This window comes from Octopus sinensis, linkage group LG30, assembly GCF_006345805.1.
Source record: "Octopus sinensis linkage group LG30, ASM634580v1, whole genome shotgun sequence".
NCBI lineage: Eukaryota > Metazoa > Mollusca > Cephalopoda > Octopoda > Octopodidae > Octopus > Octopus sinensis.
In genome coordinates this window covers 1,597,770-1,611,649 of record NC_043026.1, presented here as the reverse complement: position 1 = coordinate 1,611,649, position 13,880 = coordinate 1,597,770, and the positions used below count along the sequence as shown (strand labels likewise).

Genomic DNA, 13,880 nt, shown 5'->3' with positions numbered 1-13,880 from the left:
TACAATATAGTTGTTTACTTTTCATGGTTTATTTTATATTTAAACTATATCCTTCGACTGTCTCCAGAAAACCGGAAAACTCAGAAACCCGGGACACTTCCAGTACCAATGTTGCCGGATATTCGGTCCGTTGCCGAACAACATAGAGAAACAGCTTTATACGTCTATATTTTCTTGTGGTTGATGTCATTAAAGCCATCTTCCCCATTCGTTGGCGAACTCCCATCATGCAACGGTCTCCTTTCTCTCAGTTCATCGAAAGTAGGCCAAAGCGAAGAAGCGAAACCGTCACCGACTCAAGTTGGCATTCCTTATTCAGATTCCCTCGCTCTCTCTCACACACACACACCTACATACACAGATATATATATCTGAGACACCTACATACACAGATATATATATCTGAGACACCTCCATACACACACGCTCGACCAGTGCGTGATTGAAACCAGTCGGTAAGCGAAGGAGGGCAGCAAAGGCGACCAGCCCCGCTCTCTACATACATTAATTGGACGTTAATTGACTTGCGTATATATATATACACTGGTATAGAGATCGTTTAGCGGCGAGTGGAAACCTTCAGCCCCAGTTTTACGTCCAACCGAAGAAAGAAAAGGAAGGGGAAATCGAGAGGAATAAGGAAACCTTCGTCGTCGCCAACAAAATCCGTCCGTCGCCTCCTAATCTCTCGTTTCGGTCTCCGTCTGCGATTCAAATCTTATCTCCTCAAGCAAAATGGGAAATATTCACACAGCCGGACCGGACGAAGCTCTCGTCATCTCTGGTAACTATTCAAGTCGCCTTTCTTCAATTCATTTTCAGCTTGGAGCCTCAACTGGGTGTTTATGTGTTGTACGGGTGTATATAGATTGTGTTTATGTGTTGTACGGGTGTATATAGATTGTGTTTATGTGTTGTACGGGTGTATATAGATTGTGTTTATGTGTTGTACGGGTGTATATAGATTGTGTTTATGTGTTGTACGGGTGTATATATATATATTTATTTACGCTTATACATGTATCTAGCGCGATAATACAAACACACTGCAACAGTGTGGGTGTGTATCTGTATGGACTGCAACAGTGTGTGTGTGTGTGTGTGTGTATTGCAGTATATATACTGCAATAGTGTGTATACACATGCGTATATATATATATATATATATATATATATATATACACACTACAACAGTATTTATAGCGGGTGTGTGTATGTTAGGTTTTGTGGAAAACGTGTGTGGGTATATATATATATACAACAGCCTCAGCTTTAAATACTTTATTGTTTCCTGATCTGATATCTCTTCTTTTGTACTTAACAAGTGTGTATAATAAACCAAATATCGATTGTGTTGCGGTGTGCCTGGGTGGTGCTCCTTTATCCCGTGGGCCAGGCTAACAACAGAAGCTCTACATGGTTTCTTCTTCCACCCTGCAAGAAATAATTGTCATCTGCCCCTCTTAATTGCCTCACTCGTCTCAAAGGACGGCTTCATTCCATCAATGACCATCTCGACACAAAATCTTCTCTGCTTTCCTCCCAATTTTGTTTCCTCATAACTTACTGAAAAATCTGTAATTTTCTTATAAGAAATATTTTACAAATACCTTTCAGCTGGTGTATATTACCCATTTAATATAGATGTGCGGGTATATATATACATATATACATACATATATATATATATATATATATATATATATATATATAGATGTGTGTGTATATATTAGTGCGTATTCTAAGTTTATGCATTGTAGAGGTCTGCGTATAGTAGATATGTGTGTGTGTATATGTGTATGTGTTTGGTGGTTGTAATTGTAGAATATTAGGCTCTAAACGTGTTTCTAGTCTTTTTATTGTTTAGTTCAAAATTTATATTTATAATCATTAATTGTTATGTGCATGCACATCTATATGTGTGCGTGTATATATATATATATATATATGTGTGTGTGTGTACACACACATATCCTCCCATTGAAATTTTCGGTTGTGCTGCAATGTTTATTATTTAGCATCAGGTCATCCAGCAAACGAATCATCGATCGACCGAGTCTTCTCTCCAAAGTCTCTCATCTTCTGCGGTTTTTCTTTCATTTTTATTTTTGTATTTAGTTGATCTAAAGACATTATATTATAGAATATAATGTTGTACATTATTTTCATCATATTATGGTGTGCTTTGCGAAATTTGACTGCTATTTCTAACACGTTTAGTTATCGATGTAGAAGTGAGTCTGTGAGGCTCTGCTGAGAGGCGCTGGCGTGGCTGTGTGGTTCAGAAACTTGCTTCCAAACCATCTGCTCTTTGGTTCAGTCTCTCTGCGCAACATCTTGAACAAGTATCTTCTACTTATAGTCTTCGTTCCGTTACAAAAACACGAAAGGAAACGAAACAACCTTGTGGCTAAACGTTAACTGAAAGAAGCCCGTCATATACATATATGTGTGTGTGTGTGTGTGTGTGTATTGTTTGTTTCCCCTCTGTGTTGGGAAAAAGACCAACAGAATAAGTATTGAAGTCGATTTGTTCAACGTTAACCCATTAAGTGCCCTAGCATGGCCGTGGTTCAACGACTAAAAAAGACAAAAAAAAAAATTCGGATCATTTCGGTTTGAACGGCAGTTTTTTCTCGCGGTGTCATACGAAATTGTCACCCATAATTATAACCCTTGAATCGATCTATTGCATTTCAATCTGTTTTAGGGTTAGGGTGGGTAGAAGAGTATCAAGGTGCTTCTCTACGTGACACGCTCAAAACAGCAGCGAAATATCCCTCAAAATTCATCCTACAGTCTTAAAAGACGGGATGCCTGGATATAACAAAAAGTGGGATGGTCATAACTGGAACACCCGTGACCATCCTCGCTGGCGTTATAGGCGGTCATCCTGTCTTGGGTTAAAGGTTGTGCTTCTCAACCGGGGTCTGTATGGCCCTTGCGGGTCCGTGTAAGATTTAGTTATTAAAATTTACGTGCAATAAATTGATTTTACTTCTACAATACACAAAATATTCCAACAAGTGTTTTTAAGGCAGATATCTGGTTTTAAGCAGCCGTATAACCACCCATAACTTTATTTTTTTAGAATTTTTCAGAAAATTTTTGCTAATTTGTCTTCTACTCACGGGAAATCATCCCCCCCCCATCATAAATCCTGAAGGCTCCACGCTTTTTCGAGTTTCCTTTATTTTTAAAGCCGAGTTTAAAATATGGACAGTTCGATTTTTCTTTTGCTTAAATCCAACGAGGCAGCACCCTTGGGTGTGTCATCATTCTATTTAATGTGTTTATGGGGAGAAAAATATTGAAATACATCAATGTCATAGTGACAAAGAAACGACTGAGGTATCAGGTGGTCGTGAGATGTGTTAAAAATAACAGCCAAATCGCCCTTAAATCATATACACAAAAAGTTTCTGAAAATGCCCCCCCCCCAATTTAAAAGTAATGAGGGGTTATATGGGGTGCTTATACCAGAATTGGCTGTTTTTCTTATACGGTTCCAAATGATATTCAATTATGAAAATATATTTTAAAACATCAAATGGTATGAGGCTCCATTTGAAAGGAATAGGAATCAAAGAGAACCCCTGTTTTGAGGTAAAATGTATCTTTACATGCAAAATACCTCCTTCCCTTGAAAAAAAAATTTTTTTTAGATATCAGGGTGTGATTTTGAGGTTGAGCGATATTTGGCTGCTCTTTCTAACATGTTTAGTGACTACGAAGATGCGTCCTCTTCAAGACTATTTTACGATTCACTTTTCTGGCTTTTTGTATTTTATTCTGTGTACTGTGCAGGTAATTATTTATGTAGGACAGTAAATAATAGTCTTTGTTGTTGATGGGCACGTGGGGAAACTGCACCGTGTGCGAATGTGTGTGTGGTACTTGTCTATTGTCGTGGTCCCGGTTTCGCACACGCGAATTCGCGCGCGCGCCAGACGTAGATACTTGAGATCCTACGAGGTGACTTGCGCATGCGCAGTGCAGAATTCGCGCATGCGCGTTAACCCCCCCCCCCAAAAAAAAAGACAACTGAGATAAAGAGGGGGCAAAGAGAGATCAGAAAAAAAAATTAGAACCTCACACCACCACCACCGCCGCCGCGTAATTCAAAGACCTGTTGAGGCAAGCGAAGTTGATATCGAACCTCATCCCACGACAGGCACCCATGCCAACCCCCTTTGCTTGCGAAGACATGTTGGGGCAAGTGTGACACCCGGCAAATGCCAGGACCCCTGGACTGGTGGTACGTAAAAAGCACTATCCGAATCGTGGCCGATGCCAGAGCCGCCTCGACTGGCACCAATCCGACCGTGGCCGTTGCCAGCCTCGCCTGGCACCTGTGCGGGTGGCATGTAAAAAGCACCCACTACACTCTCGGAGTGGTTGGCGTTAGGAAGGGCATCCAGCTGTAGAAACATTGCCAGATAAGACTGGAGTCTGGTGCAGCCTTCTGGCTCCCCAGATCCCCGGTCGAACCGTCCAACCCATGCTGGCATGGAGAACGGACGTTAAACGATGATGATGATGAGAAGAAATTAATTCATTAAGTTTACCAAATTATATACGTCTGTAAAAAAAAAAAAAGTTTCACAAATTATATACGTTCGCGTTTGTGTAAAAAAAATTATTAACCAAGTTTTATAAATTATTTACTTTGTTCAAAAAATATTATTAATATTAATTAATTTTCAAGAATTATTTAATTTATATAATTAATTCATTAATTTTATTCTGTAAAATAGTAATTAATTCATTTATCTGTAAATCCGCGAGGAAAGCGACTATGTAATTTTTTTGTGTAAAATTGAAAATGTTATATATATACACACACACACACACATATATTTTTAGTGAAATCCAACACCTTTCTTTTTTTAGGGGGGGGGTTAACGCGCATGCGCGAATTCGGCACTGCGCATGCGCAAGTCACCTCGTAGGATCTCGAGTATCGAGTACCTACGTCTGGCGCGCGCACACGAATTCGCGTGTGCGAAACCGGGACCACGACAATAGACAAGTACCTGTGTGTGTATATATGATACATGCCTCCACACACACACACATATATACACACTCACATTGTATATGCTTTTATTTGTGTGTACGTACATGCATACACATATCTGTAAGTGTGTTTATATATGTATATATATATATTTATTTTATTATTCTTAAACAAGAATGTTGTTGACAATGATTTCAGAGTTTCGGAGTCACTGTCAACACCATTCTTATATAAAAATAATAAATTTGTACTCGACAGAAGTATAGAGCAACCCATCAGGTTAATTTAAAATTGTTTTTATTATAACCGAGCATAAACACACACACACACATCTGATTGTGTGTGTAATAATAAAAATGAGCTTCTATACTGTGCTCAGGTGTGCCACGAATTGTCTGAAAAGAGGACAGAAGATAACACTAAACGGGAACCAAAATTGCCTGCACAGAATAAAATAGAAAATGTCAGAAAAGTGAAGAGTAAAATAGTCTTGAAGAGGAAAATGTACATCAGAAGTTGTGTTGGTGAATTTAGGGAAGTATGGAATGATGCAGTTTCCAGACAACTAATATCATCATCATTTAGTATCCGTTTTCCATGCTGGTATGGGTTGGTTAGATGGTTTGACTAGCTGCACCAGGCTCCACCTTGTTTGGGCTGGTTTTCTAATGGCTGGATGCTTTTCCTAACACCAACCACCCTACAGAGTGTATGGCTGCCCTTTAACGTGTTGCCAGCACGGGTTCCCCTTAACGTGTCGCCAGCACGGGTTCCCCTTAACGTGTCGCCAGCACGGGTGCCCCTTAACGTGTCGCCAGCATGGGTGCCCATTAACATGTCACTGGCGCTGGTGACGACTACAAAAAAGGTGGCCAAAGTTGTTGAAAAGATGGTGGATAATCGTGTGGGCCTCAGCCACCAGGTGTTGAAATTTTAGCATGTCAGTGTTCAGAGAGGCATGACATTCAAAGTATAAATGTGTTTCCATCTGGTTGTACATCTCTGGAACAACTTCTGAACAGGATGGGGGTTCCAGAATGGGGGCACAAACTGTTCAATGTGAATATGACTGCCACTTATAGCTTTAACTCTTTAGCATTCAAACTAGCCATATCTGGCCCAAATAGTCTACCTGTTTTATTGTCAGACTCTCATACTATATTCTAAAAAAAAAAAATATATATATATAGGTGCAGGAGTGGCTGTGTGGTAAAAAGCTTGCTTCCTGACTACATGGTTCAGGGTTCAATCCTACTGCATGGCACCTTGGGCAAGTGTTTTCTATTATAGTTGACCAAAGCCTTGTGAGTGGATTTGGTAGATAGAAACTGAAAGAAGCCTGTGGCCGAAATTGCGAGGATGATCCAGTTCTTGACTGAGGATAGAAAGCTTCGAATGACCCGTCCCTGTGTTTTTATGTATTGTCTATCTGGATGTTTTGTTGTCCCTTTTTGTATCACCTGTCTGGATATTTTGCGTTCTTGTCCCATTTTGTATACTTCCTTATACTTTTTTTCTGTATTGTTGTTTTTTTCTGTATTGTTACCTTTAACCATGTTTTTTCTTGTGCTTGTGTTGACGTATGTATGAACTTTTACGGTACGCATGTGTGTGTGTATGAGTTTGTATATATATGCGGATACTTTTGGCGAAAAATGCGAGTGAAGATGTGTACGTTTTCATAGTGACGTATACGTACGCACGTGGGTGCACGGGCGCACATGTGTGTGTATGAGTAGGCATGCTTACTTGTTTACTATGAACTTTTAACCTTATTTTAATTAGTGGTCATTGGATTAGCACTTTTATATAAGTAGTGGAATTATAACACAGTAATTTCCCTTTATATAACGGTCTTTTTTCATAGCGTTTTTCAGATGGCCAGATAACCGAAGAGATGGTGTTGTGGATTTCCACCTCGGCATCTGAAACTCCTAGTTTTATCTTGGCTATTGAGTAATGTAACATATTATTTTACAGATATATATATATATATATATATAATATATAAATGTGTGAGCGTGTGTGTTTGTCTCCCCATCACTACTTGACAACGGGTTTTGGTGTGTTTACATCCCTGTAATTTAGCAGTTCAGCTATAGAGACTGATAGAATAAGTACCAGGTTTAAAGAATAAGTACTGGGGTTGATTCATTTGACTAAAAAGCCTTCAAGGCCCAGGATGGTTGCAGCCTGGCTGTGGTCTCCTGACTGAAACAGGTATAGGACCAGATGAAAATCCCATCATTGAAATCTGAAGGCTGTGAGGTAAGATTCATTTAAAACAATGTGAATAAATAAGTATTACATGTAACAAAGTAATCTGAATGCTAAATATTTGGTGGGTGACTGACAAAGGTTTTATTCATGGACATTTAGAGATCTTTGGTCTTTTTGATGATGTGGTTCATCCAATGCAGATCATTGTTGATAAGGATTCCTAAGTCATGTTGACCTGCAGAGTTTTTAAACTTAGTGTAGTCGGGAGGAGTTAGTAAATTCTGGGCTTTTTCCTCCCAAAATCCTTAGCTGTGTGTTTATCTACAGCAAGCTTCGGTTGCTAGTGAGCAATTCAGGAAAAGATCTATAGCATATAGTTTCTGTTTCTTTTATCTCAAGGCAGAGCTTAATGTCATCTTTCATACTTCATGTTGATATATGCAACAAGAACAGATTTCTTTTAGTAAACAAAATGTCATTAAATGAGGAGTAGAATGTCCTGCTACTTCATTTTGACTTCAAACAGTTCTAATGATTAGCCTTTGTGTCCATTGCAGAGAATTTCACCACAGGTCGTTTGTGTGGCATATGATTATAGGCGTTGGTAAAATCAAACCATAAACTGCCTTCTTTGATTCAGATGATATCTCCAAGAAATTTGGTGAGGTGTCCATAGCAACTGAAGTTAAAAATAAATCCAAATTGTGAAGGTTAAATAAATTTATGAGAGTTCCAGAATCTCTCCCTGACCCAGGACACCATCAATCTGTCAAACTGGACAGTAATGACAGGTGATATACAATTGTCCATTTTGAACAGAGGAATAACACTGGCAATGTTTTGGGTTAACACTTGAATTGGAAGGGGAGCAAAAGCTTGTTCAGTAGAAAGAGCCTGCTGCATTTGAGAAGCAAACAAATCCCTCACAATTAGGGAAAAGCAGTCATACAAACGCTTGAGGTGGTGTTGCAGCAATGCAGGAGTGAATTCCACAGATGCTATAGAATTTAACGACAGATGTGAAGATGGTACATTTGGATTTTTTCCAACAGTAAAAATGTCAGTATAGCATTGAAATCATTAGTATTCTGACTTGTATGAGGATTATGAAGAGCTGGAGAGTGGGACCTCTGTTTCCCTATCACTTGAGTTGATTGCTCTGTGTTGTTCAGATTTAAGTATTACCTTTTTATTTTAGACATCTATTTGATATGGTTGTATGCTCTGTTGTGCCTTGTATTATCCTCTCTTCTCTATATCTCTGTTGTTGTTCATCATCCTATCGTTCTTTCCTGGTAAATCAAGCTGTTGCAGTCTCCCAAATTTCTCTTTTGGGATTTCGAACTTGTTTTATGCACTACTGATGCTTTGTATCAAAATGCAGATTGAAATGAAGATATGCTGAAGGATAGTCTTGACATTTCTGGAATCAAAAAATGCCAGCTAGTTTGGGCACAGGAATCGTAGTCAGCTTTGTTCCAAACAAAGTGAGCAGTTTGGAGGTGGTGACAGCTTTTCATTCTGCCCATAATGGACGTATTACTAATAAGTGTAGCATGATAAGAGTTGACTAACATTTGAACATTAGGCCTCACCGAGGCAATGACTAGTAACCGGGACCTTTGGAAATATGCTGTACTTGAGAAGACCCGGCAAGCCAAATGAAACCATAACCTCGTGGCCTATGCCAGGGATGTAACCAGCCCACTTATGCATATGTTTCCCTCATTGGACACTAAACTCTGCTTGCGAAGACCTGAATGAAATCGAAATTGAAATTAAATTCAATGACTGGCACTTGTGCCAGTGGATCGCTAAGAGCAACCTGGCTTCCGTGCCAGTGGCACATAAAAAGCACCATTGGAGCGTGATTGTTACCAGCGTCGCATTACTGGCACATGAAAAAACATTTGAATAAGGTCATTGCCAGTGCAGCTGGACTGACTCCTGTGCAGATGGCACATAAAAAGCACCATTTGAGCATGACCGTTGCCAGTACCGCCTGACTGGCTCTCGTGCCGGTGGTACATAAAAGCACCCGCTACGCTCCCGGAGTGGTTGGTGTTAGGAAGGGTATCCAGCTGTAGAAACTCTGCCAGATCAGATTGGAGCCTGGTGCAGCCATCTGGTTTGCCAGTCCTCAGTCAAATTGTCCAACCCATGCTAGCATGGAAAGCGGATGTTAAACGATGATGATGATATATATATATATATATATATATATATATATCTATGAGGGGGTGCTGAAAAGTTCCTGGGTATCGTGAAAGGCCTGGTTGGAGGCCCAACCTTCTTTTTACAAGGCTTAGGAAAACTGAAGGACCCTTGCTATAAGTGTGTGAATCTGAGAAGGGAATTTGTTGAATAAAATCCTAGTCAACTGATCCTCCTGCATTTTCATTTCAGTATCCCCTCATCTGTATATATGTCTGGTAACACATATAATTTCTTATGCATATTTAAGAATTAAGAAACTTGTCTATTCATTAGCTGACTTTGTTTCCCATAAATACAGGATAATTGTAATATAATATGCAAACAATTACATTTACAGTTGTACACACCCAAAGTGCATCTGCATGCATGTAATCATTTACACACACACGTACGGGCTCTGTTATCTGCACATAATGTAAGTAGGCTCCTTATGAATTACCAACTGGTTATTATGTTGATTATAGCAATGAAAGAGGCCTCTATGTAGAAGCTAAAATAGCTAGAAATAGTAGCTGAATGTCCCTGAAATCACATGTATTTTTTTTTTAAATGCATTGATAATATAATCTTGGATACAAAGAAAGAAAAAGAACCAGAAAAAACGTAAAACATAGGATGGTCATGGCTGGAATTAGTTTTCCACAAAACCTGAACAAAGATAAATTCTGCTTGTTCGTTTTTCCATTTTTTCCATGCTGGCATGGGTTAGATGAATATATTATTGAGGCATTGTTTTACAGCCAGAACCCTTCTTGTCACTAACCCTTACATCTCTTTAAATGATTTTAAAGAATGAAGATGGTTCTTTACCCTACCTTTTATCTATTAAAATGTTTTGAAAACTTTATGAAGTTTGTTTCACCTTTAGTGCACTGTAGGTGCATCAGTTGTCATGAGGTTCTTGCTCAGCAATGGCAGGGGAAATGATTCTAGAGACAAATGCAATGTGCTAAAGGTTAAAAAAGCACAACTGGAAACTTGCTACATCATCATCATCATCATCATCAATATCCACTTTTCCATGCTTATATCAGTAAGACAGTCTTCATTAGGGCATATTTTCTAAAGCTTGATGCCTGTTTTGCTGCCAAGCTTCTTTGGTTTGCAAGCAAGATGATATTTCTCCTAATACTTCAAATGTGAGCATGATGGCCAGATGTGATTTTATCAGAGATTGCAAATAAACGACACTGAATGATGGTAACATTTACAAAGAGAAAAAGAAAAAAAAAGGCAGAAAACTCTTCACTAACCCTTTAACTTCACATGAATTTTGTAAGATAGGCTTCAATAAGATCACAACTTACTGTGATCGTAGAAACACAATTATAGCAAAACTACAATTTGGTGCCGGACTGATAACTTTTTTAATAATCCTTTCTACTTAGGCTTGAAAATTTGGCAGAAGGTGTTTGTTGACTGCATTGGTACCTGTGCTCAACTGGTATTCATTTCATTGGCCATGAAAGGCTAAGTCACTGGTGGTGGTTTTTGAACTCGGGACGTAAAGCTGGAAGAAATGCCATTAAGTAATTTGTCTGGAATGCTAATTAAGAAAATTACGTAGAAACTAAATGGAGTGAGAGTGCTACTTAAAAACTATTTTCACAAATGTTTTGACTTGCTTTTTTTTTTTTTTTTCAAGGATGGAAGAGTGCTTTGATCGGTTAAACACTAATTGTGTAGATACAAAAAAAGAAACTGTGGCTATTTATATGGATGTAAAGTGGAAGTGTAAAACAAAAAAACTGAAATTCAGGCATGAGAATGAACTAGTGCAGCTACCACTGTTGCTGTTTAGCCCCAAGTCAGTCTTGATTGAGTAGACCTATGATCAAATCCTTGACTATCATGTCTTTTTTTAAGACGGAGATTTGGAGATCGTTTTTATAATCATAAACTTACATATCCATAAAACATATATGATAGATATGTGATTGTGAGCGCCTGCTATCAGGCTTACTTACTGTGTAGAAGTCTCCCTCACTTGCTCATACATGAGACAGTATGATTGAACACAAGTCCTCAGCTGTCTTCTGCTTACATTATCCTCTGATCCTTGTGTTACCTCCTCTCAGGCCTACCTCACCAACTTCTCCCTTCTGTTGTATCCACCTTGCTCGGGCTTTGTACTAATCACTTTTGTCAGTGCTTCTCTCTCAGAACATTGCTTTAAGATTTCCCTGTTTGTGTCACTATGCAGATGTTTCTAAAGAACTTCAACCACATCACTCACTGGCTTTGGAAGGTCTGTAGAGGCCATGAATACACCCTTTTCTTGCAGAACAAACCACGGAGGAATGAAAAATACAAGAAAGGTGAATGGGTGGGTGTAGTGATATTGCAGAGCCCCCTTGTTTGCTCATTAAAAAGCTTAAGGGGGGTGGCATGTGAAAACACTTAACTCTGAAGTGTTTAGGAAGTTTTGTCACTGTTTGACTTTATCTTTCAACCCTTCTTGAGACAATAAATTCTTTCTAATTTTGGACAAGGCCAGCAGTTTTGAGGGATGGGAGAAGTTGATTATATCAACCCCAATGTAAAACTGGTACTTAGTTTATCGAATCCTAAAAGATGAAAGGCAGTCGACCTCAGTGGTATTTGAACTCAGAATGTAAGAAACTGGAAGAAATGCTATTTTGTCCAGTACCAGCTCACTACCTGGGACAATCTATTATAATCTCTATCTACAGATGCACACACACACTCTCTCTATTTCTCTCTCTCAACATTTTCATTTTTTATTCAAATGCTGATTTTTTGCTGGTAAAGAATTAATAACAATAAATAAAGATTTTTGCACCTCAAACATATTTTTCCTGTATTTCTATGTTTGACTGTTTTGGAAGATTTTTCTGCTTAAAACGTTGCAAAGTGAATAGAATATAAGTAAATAAGTAGTAATTTAAAGTCAAAAAATATTGTTTAAAGAAAGCTAGATATAAAAGGAAGGTAATTATAAATAGTTGCGGATACAGTGATGTTTGTAAATATTTATGAATGAAGAGTTTTGCCAAGGCGGTGAAGATTGTCTCCAAGATCTTTTTCCGTTTTGGGAGAGAGAGAGAGAGAGAGAGAGAGAGAACGCATAGACGATGCTGGAAAAAGAAAGTTTGTGTTTGCTGTTAATGTAATTTTGGACTTTGTATGGTTATGTATAGAAACATAAACAAACTAACATAGGCACACACACAAATATACTTATCCACCTGCTATGAAGAGTGAATCAGACAGAAGGCGATGGTTAGCCAGAGAGAGAGAGAGAGAGAGAGAGAGAGAGAAAGGTGAAGATCAGCCAGTCTCACTCAGGATGCAGGAAGATTAAACGATACATTAAGGTTATTAAATCAATCACGAGAAGTGAGATGAGGGCAAGATGCAAGAAGAGAGGCTGGAAGAGGTCAAAATGAAAGGGAGCCCCTCATTGCACAAAGGTGAGATATCCAAAGAGAGAGAGAGAGCAGTATAAAAGCACCAAGATGAAATAGAAGAGCAAGGAGTTGTGAGGAGAGAATATCTAAGAAGGAGAGCATCACAAAGGCGACGAGAGGAAACGGAAGAGGAAGCAGCGCAAAGGAGGGAAATCGAAAGGAGAATATCGAGGAGAAGAATGTAAGAATTAACACTGAAGCGGACCCTCCAAAACAAGGCAAACTCATTGCTGGGAGGGTTTTCACGAGAAACGTGGTTTTGAGGCAATTACGGAGATAATGGTCGTAATGGTTTTATTGTTATTTTATTTTACGTATCATTTTCATGGGCATACTAGTAAATTAATAAGTACCTGAGAAGGACTGAAGTCAGTTAAGTTGATTGTCCCCCACCCTTGGTCTGAGAAAAAAGCAAAACAAAAAGAAACATTGTGGACTTGTGCCACTCATGTTAGATGTTGTTTGAATTTCACAAACAACACACATTTTGCCATCTTCCACATGTTGCTCATGTTTGAAGAACTATATAATCTTTGGATTAGGTGAGGGTTGGCAACAGGAAGAGTACCCAGCTACCTCAGTGAATCTCATGTGACTCATGCAGACATGGAATATTGGTCAAGAAAACGGTGATGATGACGACTCGTTAACCCTTTAGCATTCAGATTAATCTGTCAAATGTAATGTGCATTTGTTCACAATGTTCTGAATTAATCCTGCATTATCTTATAATTTCAAAATTCCAATGATGACATCATCACTGTATGTCTGTTTTCCATGCTAGCATGCCTGCAATTCAAAGGTTAGTCATGTCACACTACACTGTTCACACTGATTCTGTCTTATGTTAAGGGTTTATCATCGTCTTAATGTCCAATTTTTGGCAGAATTCTGGTTTAAACAGCCCATAGAACCCCTCATGACTTTTCTAGTTTTTGGAATTTTTCCCTCAAATTTTTTCAAATTTGTCTTCTAAACACGAGAATTCATAC

At 38.6% G+C, this 13,880-nt stretch overlaps 1 protein-coding gene across 1 annotated transcript in view; it reads left to right on the top strand.

Moving 5' to 3' along the window:
• Positions 1-236: 236 nt before the first annotated feature.
• LOC115226343 (flotillin-2) overlaps positions 237-13,880 on the top strand; it is an 86,570-nt gene continuing 72,926 nt past the window's right edge. The window contains exon 1 of the mRNA XM_036515103.1: positions 237-784. Within this exon, the coding sequence (XP_036370996.1) occupies positions 736-784 (49 nt within the window). The 5' untranslated portion in view covers positions 237-735. The remainder of the gene's footprint in view (positions 785-13,880) is intronic.